A 17,424-nucleotide genomic window follows, 5' to 3' on the forward strand; every position below is an offset into this window, starting at 1 on the left:
TCCAGTCTCCCAGCCAACATGTCTGTCACCTCCATCCAAGGATCCTCCTTGACCCCTTCGTCTTTCCCTCTTCAGATGTTGTCTCCAGCCCCAGCATGTGCCCACAATTAGATCCCTTCCATAATTACCAGCACCCTCTCTGTAGAACAACAGCTTCTGTTTACATTGGGATGGGGCTGAATGAGAAGTAGTCAGCCCCAGGTCCTCCATCCTGACAAAAAGGCAACATGCTTCACACAACAAACAGGAGGAGGAAAGCATTTGAGATCTCTCTCATCTCCCCAGAATCTCTCTACACTGTTTACTCTGCCAGGAATTTGCAGCGCCATGTGCCCTTCCAATACTGGATTTACTAATGCAGCCCAGGCTCAGCTCTTTCTCCATGAGGCTCAGGGTCCATGTAAAATTTTGGGAGCAGTGTGGTGAAGCAGATTATTTCCCCCCTCAAACCCCAAGGCGGGGCAAACTGCTGGATAACAGCACTGCAAGGCTCCTCTCACTCTCTGGCCAGAGTCCAGGGGTGTTCCTGCTGCTTTCCCTCACCAAATCCTGAAGAAAGGAAGCAGCTGGTCAGTATACCCCAAAACCTTGAAAAACTACACACACACCCCTCCCCCCTCACCACTGGATTAGGGCCACATGCAAGCCTTCCTCTCAAGGAACACGTTTTTCTCAGCGAAAGGGGAAGATTTTATTAAGTTAAAAGTTGAAGGGCACAGCGGAGCAGCAGCAGCTGCCACCTTGGGGAGGTTGGCTCGGGCAGGTGCAGTAGCAGCCTCACAGCTCCACTTCCCCGGAAAGGAGAAGCCCCGTGGCTCTGGGCTCCTGCCAGTTCAGGTTCTTGCAGGAGCCAAAAGGGCAGTCACGGAGAGAGAGCTCGATCATGCGGACTCTTGCCAAGGTGTTCTCTTCCAACCGTCTCAGGCAAGCACATCCATGGCAGATTGCCCCGGCAGCTCCCTCCTATGGCTTGCGTGTCTTCTCCGCAGGTCCCTGGGGGTGGCACAGGGAGGGGGAGCATGGTCCTTGCTGTACATCCCAGGGGGACCGTGGAGACATATGGAAGAGAGGGAGTATGTGCCAAAGGTGGCTGTGTGTGGCCAGGAGAAACGGGGCTAGGAAAGGGGGAAAAACCAGATTCTCTTTTTCAGGTTAGAAAAATGCTGGTGACGTAGTAAAAGTTTTCCTCCTCCTCTTCCCCTCCTTTCCATGGGAGAAAAATTCCTCTATAAAATATAATTTTCACATATAAAATCCTGAAGAAGGTGCATGTAAGGAGCCAGTCCAAACAATGTGCTCAGGTATGCAGGCAAAAAGGGTTCATCAAAAAAGCTTTGGGAGGGGAGTGAGGAGGTTGGGGGTGTGTGGGATTCCTTGCCAAGGTGATAACGGATGGGGATTCAACCTCTCTCTCCCCACAAGTGAGGAATGGAGCAAATACAAAACAAGAACAGATAACAAACGTAGAGCAGACCTGGAGAGAGAAAAAACCACAAATGGTTTAGAAAGACTCCAGTGAGCGCAGAAATGCCATCCCTTCAGCTCCCTGGGGAGATGGCAGGCTGGTGCCCTGCTACAGACCCACTCATCTCAGCACCCATCAGCAAGCGCTGGTGGAGCAAGCAAGAAGCAGAAGCACTCTGGACAACAGGACATCCTCGTTCCTGTCACCCTGCTTCCCCCCGATGTGTGGCTGAGATGCCTGCAGGTGAGCGTGGGAGAAGGGCTGGGTCTAGCTGGGCCTGCTTTGATGCAGACCTAAAATTATCCTGCTGCGATATAACCACTTCAAAGGTGAAGGGAGCAGAAACACTGCCTACGCGGGGAATGTGTAACTACCCACGCTGTCACCCAAGCCACGGGGTGAAGGCCAGCATTTGCCTGGCTCCCACAAGCAGCCTGGTTGAGCAGCGATTGGTGCTGGCTGCATCAAGAGCAGCACCATGGAAAGGGGGCTGGGAGAACGTCAGGGACAACAGGAGGGCCAGGAGTGCAGGCCAAGAGGATGCAAGAAGCAGAGAAGGATGAGTTTAAGCCTGAAGTTTCAGAACTGAGTGGAGCAGGACAAAGTGGCAGCTCCCACACCCCTGCAGCAGCCAGTCTCAGCCACCTGCCCCCACAGGGGATGTCACAGCACCCCAGTGCTCACCATTACTTGCTGTTGCACAGCGACTCCTTCTCCTGCAGAGCTGCCATGGCCAGGCGCAGGTGCTCCTTCAGCTGCTCGATCTCTCGCTCCGAGCGCACCTTGATGTGATTCAGCTCTGCATAGACATCTTGGTATTTCCCTGAGGCAAATCTCTTGTCCTGCCAGGGGAGGGAGAGAGGTCAGGCAGGTTGCAGGGCTGATTTTAGGGAGGGTGGCAGCAAGATGAGCCCAGCAGAAGAGCCAGCAGGTGAGGAGAGGAGAGCTAGCCCTGGGTTTGAAGCCCATCCCAATCTGGGCCATGCAGAAACCATTCAGAAGAGGAGCATGGAGGTATCACTTTGCAAACACCAGGCCAGGGAGGAAGGCAGATGCTGATCCCACAGCAGCAGAGATCTGCAGCATCAGGTTGAGGAGGTGATGTGGGCTTTACCATGGCTTGTGTGCATGTGGGGCAGCCATATGGGAAACATAACCCCACCAGGAATGCAGGCTACTGAGAGAGCTGCTGATACGGCCAAAAACTTATGTGAGTAAGTTATAAACTCCTGGAGCATCACTGAATTCCAAAGCCTCTTTCAGGTTCCCCTTTGGCAGGGGCCTTTGAAAATTCCTCTGATGGAGCTGCTGCCAGTGGAGGGAGCAGCACACTCAGAAACGGTGCCCAAGGAAACACATCCACTCAGAGAGGGGACAACCAGGGGAAGCAGAGCGCCAGGCAGCCTTCATCCAGGTTTCCCACTTGCAGAAGTGTCTTGTCCATGCTTATGTGTGCATACATCTGAGGAAACCAGCAGCTAAGTCTGCGTGACTCTTCCCTTGTACTCTGCAGTCAGCAAGGACAAGCAGCACAGGTGACAAGAGGGTTTGTCTCGAGCATCCCATCAAACCCAGCCAAACCCTGCTGATATGCAGCCCTGGTGCTTCCCTCCCTTCCCTCTCTTGCTGCTTTCCCAATTGCTCCCAGAAAACACCGACCTTTTGCATCATCTGCAGCTCCTCCCGGAGGCACTGCACTTCCTTCTTTACGTACTGGAGCTCATTCTCCTTCACCCGCAGCAGCACCTGGGCCAGAGAAGGGCGAGAGGAACCAGAGGTGACTCAAGAGCCACCGCCTCGGAAAGGCCGGCAGGCCCTGGTGCAAGCACGGCAGTGGAAAAGGAAGGAAGGGCCAGGAGGGCTGGGGCAGGAAATGGCGCAAGCAGCCTGCGAGAGCAGCGGAGGGGAGGCTTGCCTTCTGCTTCCTGCACCGTCCCCACTGCTCCATTCGGCACCTCCTCCCACCTGCTCCGAGCCAAAGCCATCAAGAAGAGAAGACCCCCGGGATGGGTGGGGATGGAGGCAGCAGGGCAGCCGGGGGACTCCCGTACCTCCAGCTCGCAGGAACTCCGCTCGTTGTTGTGAGAGGCACGGTCCCCAGAGCCCCGTGATGAAATAAAGCTTCGCAGCTTCCCAATCTCATCCGACAGACGGGTCTGCAGCTCCTGCAGGCAGAGCCAAAAGATGTCAGAGTAGCCATGGCACGGACCTCTTACATGTCCTGACTATTCCATCTTCATGCCAGCCCTTGTCCAGCCTAGAGACTGTGTTGTAACCCCCTGTCCATAGGCAATGGCAGCATCTACATCCAGCAGAATACACTTGCCATATTTAATGCCACAGTTAAGACAGCCTCTAACTCTTAATCCTTTTCTTTCTGATGATAAAATCTCAGAAGGGAAGAAATATGAATAAATAGGGGAGTTTTAACAGAGGGGCTGTGCTGTGAGGGAGGAACATGCCCCAGTGCTCCACAGTCTCTGCTGGCAGGAAAGCCCTTCTCTTGCCTGATTTTTCCGGAGGAGGTCCTTCCCCTCCTGCTGACAGCGCTCCAATATCTGCTCCCGCTCTTCTGCCTTCTGGGTGAGCTCCCCGATTTCCAGGCACTTTTGGGAATACTGCTCAGAAAGCACCTGCAGTTCCCGCTTCAGCGACTCCACGTCCAACCTGCCAAAGAGGCACCAGCTCATCGCTGCCCCAAAACCCTTACCAGCTCCTGGCCCCTGGCATTGCCTTTCCCCCTGCCATGGCCAGCCTCTGCCCACATCAGTCACCAGCACAAAACAATGATCCCTGTGAACCAGAGCTTCAGTTCCCACACTCCTGCACGTGAGTGTGGTGCTTCTTGGAGCTCCAAGCCAGGCAGAAGAAATGGAGGAGCTTTCCATAAAGAAAATAGAGGGGAAATAGCAATAGGTATGAGGGAAGTGCTAGAGGGAAAAAAGCCAAGCAGGGGACAAGCCTCCCTGCCCTACGGCTCCAGCAGCCCTGGCAGCCACTACTGGGCAACCAGTAGTCCTGACAAGAGAGCTGGGGAAGTGGCAGGAGGAAAAATTTGGGGCTAGATCTGCAGATGGAGTGTGGTGACGCTGGCACAAGGCGGCATCATCGGACAAGTGGAGTGAGAGAGGTGCTTTCTTACTGGTGCTGCTTCTGGAGGGCTTCTGGGAGAGAGCTGCACTGCTGGAAGCTCCGTGTCCTGCCCAGCTCCTTGTTCATCTCCTCCCGGTGGGCTTTCTTCAGTGCCTCAATGGCTGCAGAGGGGGACAATAAGAAATGGGGGATCAGGCTGTGCCAGCTTCATGGAAAACACACTAGAAAACTGGCTAAGCTCTTGCCACTGCAGGTTTCCAGATCTGTCTTTGCAGATTCCTCCTCTTTCCCTTCTTCCCTCAGGGTATCCCCCACCGTCTCCACACTCCAGGATCATCATGCTGCCAAGGGGACTAACAGAGGGCACTGTGAGAGCTCTCTACCACTTCTGCCAGCCTTGCCCACCTACAAGAAGGTGCTGGTCCCCTCTCACCCATCCACAGAGACATGACCCCATTTCCTTCACTATCTTTACCACCCCATCTCCACCAGCACCACAGGAGCGAAAAGCACCAAAGCTCATGCTCCAAGGAGTGTCAGCGTCACACCAGCACAGTCAACAGTGTGGCTCCAGATGACTGGGACCACTGGCTTCTTGCAAGAGACACTGGGGAGAGGCAGGAGGGACCCAGCTGAGCAGGGGCACAGCTCGGTGTTTGCACCTACCTGCTGCCGTTGCCGCCGCCTCCTCTGCCAGGAGCCGCTCCTTCTCCTGCCGCAGCCGCTCCAGCTCCCGCTGGTGGTGCCTCTGCAGCTCCTCCATCACTTGCTGGTGAGATGACTCCATCTCAGCCAGGCTGCGCTCACAGGCCTCCTGTTGTGAGGAGGAAAGGAGGTGTGAGAGACCAGGAGGGAAGAAGGAAGGGCTTGGGCCAGGACGGACACCTGGCTGGGCTGAAGTTTGCCTTTGCAAACTTCAACCAAGTCCAGGGACATTTTGAAAGTAGTGAGACCACTGCCCAGAAGGGTCTTTTCCTTCTGAAAGTGAGGTGGTACTTTAATCACTGAACACAACCATTTGACAGGGACACGCATCTTGCAACCCCCCTTCGTGCTTTACAGAGGAAGAATGCTCCTCTGGCTCTTAAAACGAATGCAGCAAGACAGGAACACCCCTCTTGGTCCAAGAGCTGGGAATAACATGCCCGACACCACAGTCCTGACCCTACACTAGGCTGCACTACCTGGCTGGAAGAGATCATCAGTGGGAACTGCATCTAAGTATCTGCCTTTTAAATGAAGCAGCATCCCCTGGAATCAATGAAAACTGAGCCTCCTCTCCTGAAAAGTGACACCCTGCACTGCCCTGTGACCTGACAGAGGCTGCCAAAGAACCCTCCCCACGGCCTAATGGTTAGGGATCCTCCTCACACAGCTCTCCCTCCTTTGTGATGGCCCTGAGACCAAGGGGATGATTCTTTCTATGCTAACTGCTGTGGTTAACTCAAGTTAGAGCAAAGAGGTTCCCATCTTCATGCTATGTCTCCACTCCCCCTCAAGATGCTGGCAGCACCTCCCTGAGCCTCTCAGGAAGGACTTTCTCACCAACAAGCCATGCCATTATTATTAATAGCCTGGGCCTCAGAGACATCAGCAGAGAGCTAGGAAGTCATCACATCCCCCAGCAGCCCCTTGCCTTCCCATTCCTTCCCCACTAAGGCAAAGGCTCATACAGAAGACACTGGAACACGTGTCAATGCAAGCCCTTCCTGGCTACTCCTCTCCACTGAGATGAGGGAAGCTGAACAGAACAACCAAAGGAGAGGAAAAGGTGAGGAATTTGGTGATCTGTCCACAGACCAGCTGCAACCCTTGGCAGACTGAGTAAGAGAGAGAATCCTTTGGGGAACGGCCAAGTTTGGCCTCAGATGTGAAATGCTGGCTTTTTGAGCCAAATTATTAGGAAGATAAGAAAGTTCCTCCCCACTGCTTTTGCTTTTTTTTTTTTTTGACCATAAAGAGGCCTGTGAGCTGTAAATATTAAATCACGATAACACAGAGACTGGTAAGTGTCTGGGCTGGGTGCTACAGGGCTTGGGTTTCTTTATCTGTGCTAGGTACAGCCAACCCTCTGCAACAGACTTCAGCAGCCCCAATTCCCTGCCTTGCCAACCCCTTCTGCCCCAGTATCTTCCAACACGTAAGGCCCATCCTGAAAACCCCACTATGTGGTAGAACAGCAGCCTCCCCACAGGAAATCCCCGTGGGATGTAACCCTGCTTGCTTTGGACGAGTCCATGAGAGGGGAAAATAAATAAACAAAGAAGTGAGAGGCTGAAGCATGAGCAAATTCTGCTTTGCTGGCTCTCCCACGTGCTGTCCCAGCAAACGAATGGGCTGTGCTGTCAAAGTGACCTTCAGGGCTCAGGCTGTCCCCAGGGACTGACTGACTGACTGACTGCTTTTAACAAGACACTCGGGAGCCCCAGTTAGCAAGAAGCACATGTGGTGAGCAGTAAACCACCAGGGAATGACCAGAGGCTCCACAGGAAGCTGCTGACCCACTCCTGAGCTGGGGGACAGCTTACACCCACGGCCCAGGCCAGCATTGTGTCCACACACAAAGCAGGACACAGATCCTGCACCTCTCCCCAAATTCTCCTTCTCTCCCTTTGTAACCCTGGCCCCTTTAAGGCCAGGCAACATGCACCAGCCTTTATGTAATTAACATTGATTACAAATGGGCTCAGTTAGGGTCACCATGGCAACCCAATGATTAGCAATACCTGCTTGGCAATAAGCTGAGTCCCAGCATTTCCCAGTTTGGTACTGGGAGTGACCCCCGGGCCCGAGTCCTGCACCGTACTCACCTGTGAGATGTACCCTCGGGGCACATGGCTGTCTCCCTGGGACTTTGCTGCCTCCCGAAGGCTCTCATTTCTGGCCCGGCAGGACTCCAGCTGTGCCCGCAGTGACTGGATCTGTGCCAGGCAGGACAGAGAAAAATGTTCAGCCAATGGTGGAAAAGTGCCATGGCCTGATCAACGTGCCACAACCAAACCCTGGGCTTAGGGATGGGGAGGACAATGCACGGCCAATGGAGGCATCTGCTTCGCCAGCAGCCTGACAAGGGACCAAACTGTCAAAGCCAGCTCCAGCCTGGTTAGCGCTAGTGAGGAAAGGAGGGGACATCCCAGCTTTCAGAGGTGGAGGAAACCACCACTGCATGGCTCCTTTCAAAGGCTGGCAGGTGAAGTGCTTGCAGGCTTGGGAATAGCCAGAGAAGAAAGGCTGTGAATGTACTCCCAGGAAACACAGATTCCACACAAGTAGTGCCACCAAATAAATTATCCTGGACCAAAACATGGTCTGGGGAACCTCTGCAGGCATGTGAGAGCTGGCCTCTTGCCTTGCATTACCAGGCTGCGAAAGTTTCCATGCACTCAAGGAGTCAGAAGGAACTAACATCTCCCTGCACCTCTGCCTTGCTCTTCTGCAGAGCCTCCTGCTTCCAAGGACCACATTAAGGGGCCACCAGAACCCCAGTTTCAGGGAGGAGGGATGCTCTTACCTCCTTTTTCAACGCCTCACTGGTATCTCCCTGCCCTCCCTTGCCCTGGTTCAGCAGTGCTGTCAAGGGCACCCGCTGCAAGTCCTTCAAGGGCAGGCGTTCCAGCTCCAGCCACTTCCTCTCTATCTCCTCATTCAGACGAATTCGTTGGTCCTCTGAAAGTGGAGGAGCGGGGAGGTCCTGCTCCCCGACCTTGCGGGAGGAGTCTCCTGCTGGGCCATCGCTGTTGGGGACCCGGCCATCGGGGCTCTCAAACCATTTCCGCCTCTCCTCCGAGCGCATGGCCAGATCTCGCTCCAGCTCCTCGTACTTGGGAATTCGGTCGGAGATCCTCAAGCTCCCTTTCGTCCTCTGCAGGGACCCCTGATTCCCGGGGTCTTGTGGGAAGGGAGACAGCTCCACGTAGTCAAAGGCATGGCGCTGCCCATCCGCCTTCCAGTGACTGCCCTTTGAGTTTCCCTCGGAGCCCGAGCCCAGCCGCTGCTGCTCCTCCGCCCGGAGTGAGCCTTTCTGGGGAACGCAGTTACGGAAGTTCTCCTTGTTGCATTCCGAGAGTCTGAAAGCAGAGCAGCAACTGGTGAAGGAGAGGCACCATGTGGGAAAGGATGCCAGCAGAGACACTGACAACTGCTCAAGGCTCAGACCCTCACTCAGCTGAGCCTTACAAAGCCCCACCCTGGGCGCAGAGCTGGGCCTGTAGCATCCCATCCCTCAGGGAAATGGATTTCTCCACCAGGCAGCAAGGATTCACCCTGGGTCCAGTGTAACCAAACCCTTTTCAGAAGGAACAGAGGGCAGGGCTGGTCTGGGAGTGCTGAGATTTCCAGAGGAGCCTTCCTGGCCCCTGCCTGTCAGGGTGGAAGGACAGCAAGGGAAAAGAGGACAAGCAGCACTGGGCAGCTCTTACTTGGTGACGTCTGGAGCACTGACTGGGCGCACATTCTTCCTCAGGGCCTCGATCCAGTTGCGCCGGATGCCAGAGGTCATTGCTGACAGGGTGAAGACGGCATCCTTTGTCTGCAACAGGGAGGTGACAGAGGCCCTGTCAGCACCTGGTGGAGGTGCAGCAGCTCCCACTTGTTCCCTGAGACCCATAGGCACTGGCAAAAACAGGTGCTGGGCTGTTAGAAAGGCTACCTCTGTCTCAGGCTCCTGGGGACAGGTGGAGAGATGGGAGAGGAGATGTACTGTTTGAGGGGGAGCCTGTTATACCTCCTTCATGAGACCACCTCCAAGCAAAGGCAGAAGAAACCTTGCTGGCACACTGGGCCAAACATGCACTGGTGCAATCCAGCTGTTCAGGTGCTGGGAGTCAGGTGCCAGCACTGGTGTACAGCAGCGGGGCACAGGGAAACCCAGACCATGAAGTGCCCACCCCCGCACACCCACAGAAATACCATTTCTCACGCTGCCTTAGCAGCCACCTCCTGCTGCTACAACAAACAGCCAAGGACAGAACTGTACTGGGGCTGGATCCAGGGTACAGGTTGTCACTCAGAGCGTGGTCAGCCAGGTTACATCGAGATCTGTAGTGTTCACCACTCCCCCCTGCAGCTGTGGAAAAGTTGCCTTGGCCAACATGTCAATTAGACACTCCTGGCATTTAGCTTGGCTCCTGGACTGCCTCCAGCACAGCCTTCAGCCAGCCCTGCAAAGCCTCCTCCTCCTCCTTCCTTCCTTTGCAGGCGGGCAGCCCTGATGTCCCAGAGCACTGTCACCCATGTGTCAAATAAACAACCTTGGGCCACCACGCTGGCACAAGATCTGTATGAATTGCCTCTCAGCATCTTGGCACAGGGAGGGAGCGCACATTCCCACCCCGTGTCCCTTGGGGCTGCTGCTCCGTACACGCGGTGCCGGACACTCACGTGGATCTGGAAGCCGTAGTTGCGCTGCACCGCGAACTCCGTCACATCCGTGCAGGAACGGAGGTCGATTTCTCCGTCAAGGTCATCAGCCTGCAAGAACAGTCACCCGCTAGGACATCAGTGCTCAGCCAGCTTTGAAAAATGCCACCTCTGCCTTCACCCCACAGTCCTCTGGGAGCCAGGCTCGGCTCTTCGGGAGCCAGGCTCAGTTCCCCAGCACAGCACGGCCTCTTCTAAGCCAAGGGCTGCCAGCAGCGTGGATGGAGAGCATCCCAGATGCCCAGCCACAGGACCAGCCCTTCTCCTCACCTCCCACCGTTGACAGTCCCCCCAGACTTTGCCACCCTGCCTTCATCCTCTTTGTCACCTCTTGGCAAAGAGCAGCTTGGCACCTCTGCCATCCTTCAGGAGGACATGGTGCTGTCACTTGTCCCTGGAGCACCCTGGTCATGCCAGAGCTGTGCTCCTCTCCCCGCTGGCCAGGAAGGAAGAAAGGGCTGGCAAGAGGCTGGCCATGCTTACCTCCTCTGCGTTCGAGTCCCGGTAATACCTCAGGCTCGAGTCAGTCAGCACAAACCAGTGTTTCTTCCACTGCAGGCGCATCAGGCAGGGGGAGGGAAGGGAAAAGACAGGAGGGAAATGGACAGGCAGTTACCAGGGAAAGTGTAGGAACAAGGAGGGATGCTCTGCACTATGACCTCTCGGCCTTCTCTTCCCCCTCCTCCACATCCCTCCCAGATCCCCCTCGTGATCCTCAGCTGGGGGAGAAGCACTTGATGAACCTCTGTGTCCACACACAGAGAGGCACCTCCACCAGAGGCTTCCTGCTGCCTTTCCCAGCAGGAGAGACCTCAGTGAGCAAGGAGGAAGGAAATCAGCTGGCTCACCGAGGCTCTCTAGCAACAGGGGATAGGGGAAGAAGCAGACTCTCATGTGAGGCTTACCTCTCCCGGCTCGTCCAGGATGGACATCCATCCCTTCTTGAAATTGAGAAGATCCGGCTGGAAAACAAAAAACAGAGAACTACTGTCTTGGAGTGACCCACAAAAGGGTTTTCCATGCCAGGGGGTGTAAGGTGAGTCCCCAGTGGCAGAACAGAAATGGGAATAGCCTTTTAAGAAACTCATGGGAGTATGTGACCCTCTGGCAAAGGAAAACTGGGCATAGCTCTCAGCAGCAGGCAGTCATTCCTGTAAGAGGGAGCAGGAGATAAGGGAAGAGGTTTAAAAAAAAAATAAAGGAAAATATGCAGCAAAGAGGTTTCCACAAGGTGCCTCAGAGGTATTTATTCAGAGAGGGGGAGGCAGGGACAAGGAGAGTGGGCAGAAGGGAGTGCCCCACCACCACCAATGGGGCTTGCTTCAGAGATGGAGGCAAAGCCACAAAGAACCAGACACACCTTGTCCCAACCCTGGCTGTCCGTGCCCCAGAGCTATGTCCCTCTGGTAACTTCACCACCAATCATTTATTAAAAACATAGTAGCTCAGCCCTCACCAAAAACCTACAGGAGGCAATTCAACAGCTGTGAAAACACGCTGACTTTAAACAATGTGCCCCAGGGTAGAGATGAAGTCAGTGCTTGATCCTCTCCCTTCTCCCTCCAAGGTTCAACCCTCTCTGAGATTCCGAGAGCTTTTCTCTCACCCAGCTCTTTCTGCTCCCTCCCACTACAGAGCCTGCCCTCTGCCCAGCCACAGCTACAGAAGATAAGGATGAAGAGAATTTCACCCAGATCACCCTGTGCCACAGAGAAGTTTCCCCACACTCTCTGCCTCCTCCTAACCTCATGTTGCTGGTGCAGCATCCCAACCAGTTTATCTTCTTCCCAAGGAGAGAGCTGACTCAGGGGAACCTCTCTCACTGGATTTGCCCTCAGCTAAACAGGCTCGAGCTGGTCCCTCCTCCCAACCCTGCTGGCTCCCAGGAAGTTGCACCATCAAAGAATTCAGTCCAACGCCTTTTCTCCCATGGAAGGCAATTTGCCAACCTGGCCCTTCTTCTGCAGCCAAACTAGGCAGGGACAGTGTTGGAGAAGTCACGGTACCAGAGCTGGACCTCCCAGAGGTCCAGTTTCAGACCTGCCAGTCCAATGGAAGCCACCAGAAGTCCCCATATGTCACAACCACCAGCTGAGACGGAGCTGGTGAGAAGGAGGTGGCACAACAAGCCAATGGCCACTCCACATCCCCTGAACAAGCCCAGTGGCCAGCCACAGCTGCCCCACAAGCCCAGCTCCTTGGCTGTACAGCCAGGCCAAGCCTTTCCCTGCTTTCACCTCCCTGAGCTGCTGCTCGTGGGTTACACCCAAGGTTATGGGGAGGCAAGAGCCAAGTATGTGCCGGCCCACCCTGGCACTCTGGCTATTGGTTCGAGCAGGAGCAAGAAGTCCTGCCAAGGGGAGGGTCACCGCCCGCTACCGCTTCAGGCCTGGCCAGAAGCATCCGGCAGCCCCGAGCTCCCTGGGAAGGGAGGGAAACCAGAGCGAAAGCACATGGGGGGCTCCCAAACCTCACCTCCTGCTGAGGTGAGACGCACTGCTGGCAGCTAGGAGACAAGGGGCATTTATGCATCCTCATCAACCCAGATGTTGTGGTGGCTCCACTGCTGCCCTGAGAAAGCACCCCAAAAATTAATTCTTTCTCCATGGCAGAAGCTCCACCCTTTTTCCCGTTATTCCTTCCAGCCCAGTGACTTAAGCTCCAGCTCTGAATTCAGAGTGGTGAGAGGGAAGGAAAGGAGACAAAACATCAAAGTACAACCTCCCCCCTCCTGGGACACACGAGCGCTCAACAGAAGAGAGAGAGATGGGCAGGCTCCACAGAGGCAGAAAAACAACATGGGGAGAGAGGGAGCAAAAGGAATCCTGGCTGGGGCTGCCGTACAGATCAGCTGGGTCTCATCTTATCAAGGATTTACAATCCCAAAGCATTAGTTGCCAAAATAATTAATATTAACGGAACGCATGTCGCTGGGAAAACCGCCACGAAGTCCTGCCAGAACTGCTGCCCCCAGTGCAGTGCCGGGGCCAGAAAATCCCCCTGGAGGGCTTCTCCCAAGCAGGCAAACTGCACAGGGTTTCTGCTTTCCTTGCCAACCCTAGACATGGAGCTGCAGCTGTATAGAATTGTCTTTGAACTATTCTTGTCATAGCGGGGTCAGTACCATAAGTTGAGGCCTACTTGATATACAAAGTGCTTACAGCCACTTTTCTTCCCTACCCCACAACCAAATTCAGTCTCCTCACCCAGCATAAAAAGCTCAGGGTACTGTCAGAGAAGAGCGTGGGGTTCAAACAGAACCTCATCCAGAGGAAACGGCCCAGCAGTGGGAGGAGGAAACATCCAGGAAAGCCGAGCTGCTGGGAGAGATCCGGGTGCCGGAGATGCAATGATGTGGCAGGATGCACCCCCAGCAAAATGCATGGCCCTGCAGCTCGGGCTGCGGATGGCTTGGGAGATGGTGGCAGTGATTTTGTCCAGTTGCATCCATACCCATCAGAGTTTTACATTCAGCCCCACAGCTGGCCAGGTAGAGGCACTGGAGGGGGTCTCAGGCAGCTGGGGACATAGGTGATATCTGGAAAGACTGGCTTGCAACAGCAGGTTAAGGAGCGGCAGCTGCCTGCTCTGGTTGAAGAAGGGCTACAGGGAAGGTGATAACAGTCTGTAAGTATCCGAAGAATGTAAACACCAAAGAAGGAAAAGGGACAGGGTGGGAGCAAAGGAATGGCTCCTGGGTGGTACTGAGGCGCCAGGATGGAGAAGTGGAGGAGAAGAGGCTGCAGAAGACTGAGAAAGTTCAGTGTCCAAGCAGGATGGTCAGGCGTGTCCTTTCATCACCAGCCTCTGTTATCACGGTGCCTCCTGCTTTTCCCAAAAGCTCCTCAGGACTGCAGGTTCTGGGGCACTGCTTCCTCTCACCTCCGGGAGATGGTGCAAGGGGCTCTCAAGTCTCCCGGAAAGCACAATGTCTCCTCTCCTCTAAAAAGGGAACCCGCTTCACAAGGCGTGGGCCCCAGGCCAAAACACAAAGCAAAACCGCTCCAGCTCACCTGGGTGAAAGCGAAATCACTCCCAGGCTGGAGCACACACCGCAGCTCCCGAACCTATACGTGCAGTAAGAAGAGCCAGCGGGCGACGAGCTGTCCCTTTCCCACCGCCCCCGTGAGAAAGGCCGGCGGGCACGGCCCAGCCTGTCACCTCCATTACCCCGCTGGGGCCGGCAGCCGCCCGTGCCAAGGAAGGTTCGCCCCAGGGATGGGATGCTCCCTGCCCCAAACCGCATCTGTTTTCCCACAGCGAGCAGGAGCTCCCCACGCCCGGGGGGGACCACGAATTTCGCATCCGACTGCGGTCATCGGTGCGGTGAGCTGGCCTGGCCTCAGCCCAGTCCACGCTCACACTCATCGGGGTGGGGTGGTGCCCGCCGGGGGCGAAGAGGCCGCGGGGAGCCCCGGGGGGACCCCGGCGGTGATGGGCAAAGGGAGCCAAGGAGGAACCGTCACAGCCTCGAGTTCCAGGGCCAGAGTCCCCCGGGGAGCGGCGGCTCCAGAGACCCCCGGAGAGGAGGGACCCCCGGAGGCGGCGGCTGACAGCTGGGGTCCCCCGCCCCTCCCAGCCCCGGGCTGTCCCCCGGGCTCCGGAGGAGTCCCCGCGACCGCCGCCCGCCCAGCCCCGAACCCCAGGTCCCGACTCACCGTCATGGCGGGGGCGCCGCGGCCGCCGGGGCCGGGGCCGGGGCCGGGGCCGGGGCCGGGGCCGGGGCCGGGGTCGCGGCGGGGCCGGGCGCTGGCAGCCAGGGCGGCGGGGCGGCTTCAGCGCCCGGGCGGCTTCCGCGGCCCCACCATGCCCGCTCCGCCGCCCGCCCCGCGATCCCCGCGCGCCTCTGGCCTTTTTTTTAAAAAATTCTTTAGAGAGAAAAAAAAAAAAAGGAAAAGGAAAGGAGGGGGAAAAAAGAAAACCACCCCAAAAAACTTTTCTTTCCTCCCCCCAGAACTTCCTGGGAGGACCCGGGCAGGCCAATGGCAGCCACCGCCACCGCCCCGGCCGCCCGCAGCCAATGGAGCCGCCGGGGCGGGCGAGGCCGCCGGTCGGCACGGAAAGGGGCGGCGGCCCCAGGGCGTTGGGGATGGGACGGGACGGGGCCGATGCTGGAGCTGAGCCGTGTCCCCTTCCCGCCCCGCTGGCCCGGGAAAGGTGAAGCCATGGGAGGGACGGGCTGAGCCGCTGCTGCCCCGGGAAGGGACTGCCAGGAGCCCAGCCCTTACCCAGGCAGGGTTTGCTCTCAGGCTGGGATTTTTCGCAGGCAGGGGTTTTCAGCAGTGCACGCAATGGAGTCCTCGCCTTGGCTCCTGGGGCTGGCTCGGTTTTATCCAACTGAGCCACCAACTGAACCTCTCTGGGCACGTGGCAGGGGTGGTAGGAGGTCATGGGGAGACTCCGGTGCCCCTGGAAAGCCATGCCAGCTGGCCTCAGAAAAGGAAATTGCTAGAGAGGGTCCCAAAGGAAAAGAGGAGAGGGACTGTGCATCACAAAATGCCAGGCTCAACCAGGCAATCATACCGAGGTGATGCTTCTTGCAAGGCAAAGGGAAGGTGCCAGAGCTCAGTGCTGAAGAAACCTGGCACAGGAGGGGCGATCTGGCCCTGTCGTACAGGGTGAGTTCCGGGCTTTGGGCTCCTCTCTGGCCTGATGCAGGGAAGTGCGGGAAAGGATACCACCCGTTTCAAGTTTCAGAGGCCTTTGACAGCCTCTTTCCTGACTACAGTTTGTCCTTGTATGAAGAACAAAGCCAGGTCCTAGCAGAGGATGACCTGGCCAAGATGACTGATGCGCATGGGGGGGGGGGGGGAACAGAGGCAGGAGCCTGTGTGCAGCCGCCAGCTACATGGGCTCCCGGGATACTTTCTGCAGCCCTCCAAAGCTGCTGCAGTGCCATTTCACAGGAGCGCCAACACAATACACTGTATCTTCTTTCACACCACTAAAGCCCACTTCATCCCCATAAAACCCTCCGTGCTGTCACAGCACTGGCCAATAATAAAGCAAAGAAAAGCAGCTATACTGAGATTTTAGTCCCAGGTCTACTGTTTGCCCTTCTCTGGCTTTATAAAAAGGCTCCGTGCCTCAGTTTCCCCACTCGAGACATGGGTGAAGGACAAAGTGAAGGGGAGTGTTAGTGAGCATTCAGGACATCATAGGAAGGCAGCGCCATGCTCAACCTGCTCGGGTCAAGTGCTGGAGACCTCGGTCCTGCCCACAGTGACCCCCAGAGAAGGGCAGCTGCCCTTCCTCACAATTCCCAGGGCCTGGCCCCTACCTTGTTGCGCTTCTTACTGGCATTCAAATGTGGCTGTGGGCTTCCTGAGGAGACAGTGCTGCTTTGCGGTGGGAAGGTGCTTCCACCCAGCTGGGGCTGCAGGGGAGAAAGCAGGACCTGAAGCCATTGGGGTTTAGTCCTCACCTCAGTTTCCCAGATCCAAGCATCCATCTCCTGGCGTGGGCCAGGGAGGAAAGCATCTTGCCTCCTCCCAGTGCCAGGCAGGCAGCAGAGTTTCCCCGGAGAAGCAGAGGATCCGAGGGAACTGGTGCACAGAATTGCAGCCCAGGGCACCCACCCAGTCTGTGCTTGCCAGTTTTAGGCCTTGCAGGGTCCCCATCACCTCTGGCTCCTGCCTTACTCACATGGTAAATGAGAAGACTCTTGTTCCCCCAGTCACTTTCCAGTGGCTTCTCAGGGTTGTGTGTATCTTGTGTGTGCTTGGGACCCTTCCAGTCCTCCTCCAGATCCTGTGCTGGACTCTCAGGCCTTCTCCAGCTGTCATCTGACCGGAGTCCCACCTCCAGACACCTAGCAGGGCTTTTCCAGTCCCTTTCCAGCTGGCGCATCACATCTGCATGGCACACGGGCATCTCTTGGCGCTTCCAGTCCTTCTCCCACACCTGTGCTTGGCGGGCATCCCCCCGGCCCCTCCAGTCCTGCTCCAGTGGTCGTGTTGGGCTCATGGGGCGCAGGGGCTTGCCTCGGCCTTTGCAGTCACTGCTGGTGCCCTTAGAGGGTTGGGAGGATGTCAGCTTTTCCCGCAGGCTCTGCCAGCTGCATTCAGATGGCTTCCTGGGCCCTGCAAGGTGCAGCAGCTCCCCTGGCTTCGCTCGTTGCCTCTCTGCCCCCCGCACCAAGCTGGGAGGGGAGCTCTCCTTTTGGCTTTTCCTTGTGCTCTCTGTACGTCTCCCAGGACTGAGGGCCCGTGGTGGTGGCCCTGCCCGGCTCAGCCTGACGTTATCTGAGCCCTTCCCAGCACTTGCCGGGTGCAGGGAATCTCCTCGGCTCTTCTTCTCCAGTGCTTGCCGTATACCCCCTGCTTGCCAGGTGGCTCGGCCCCTCTCCAAGTTTGGGGACCGGGCAGGCTCCCCTTGGCTTCTCCAGCTTTTCTCAGTGCGACAGGGACGGTTCAGGGGCTCCCCTGCTCTCTTCTCCGACCTGCGGG

The 17,424-nt window shown here is 56.5% G+C and overlaps 1 protein-coding gene across 3 annotated transcripts; it reads right to left on the reverse strand.

The window, feature by feature from the left end:
* Positions 1-666: 666 nt before the first annotated feature.
* Positions 667-16,957, reverse strand: TRIOBP (TRIO and F-actin binding protein). Of its 3 annotated transcripts, XM_069002831.1 has the most exons (15): positions 16,622-16,957; positions 16,257-16,352; positions 10,882-10,938; positions 10,460-10,528; positions 9,938-10,027; positions 8,977-9,086; positions 8,070-8,625; positions 7,369-7,479; positions 5,225-5,372; positions 4,608-4,719; positions 3,973-4,132; positions 3,517-3,630; positions 3,125-3,211; positions 2,150-2,307; positions 667-1,474 (listed from the first exon to the last, which is right to left on the reverse strand). In XM_069002831.1, exons 1-14 carry the CDS (start codon positions 16,940-16,942, stop codon positions 2,152-2,154), a joined length of 2,187 nt encoding a protein of 728 aa, XP_068858932.1. In that variant the 5' UTR covers positions 16,943-16,957; the 3' UTR covers positions 667-1,474; positions 2,150-2,151. The 3 variants fall into 3 exon arrangements, with proteins under 3 accessions (XP_068858932.1, XP_068858934.1, XP_068858933.1); XM_069002833.1 differs by lacking the exons at positions 16,257-16,352; positions 16,622-16,957 and adding an exon at positions 14,635-14,934; XM_069002832.1 differs by lacking the exons at positions 16,257-16,352; positions 16,622-16,957 and adding an exon at positions 13,183-14,486.
* Between the last annotated feature and the right edge of the window lie 467 nt (positions 16,958-17,424).

Source organism: Aphelocoma coerulescens, chromosome 1A, assembly GCF_041296385.1.
Source record: "Aphelocoma coerulescens isolate FSJ_1873_10779 chromosome 1A, UR_Acoe_1.0, whole genome shotgun sequence".
Taxonomy (NCBI): Eukaryota; Metazoa; Chordata; class Aves; order Passeriformes; family Corvidae; genus Aphelocoma; species Aphelocoma coerulescens.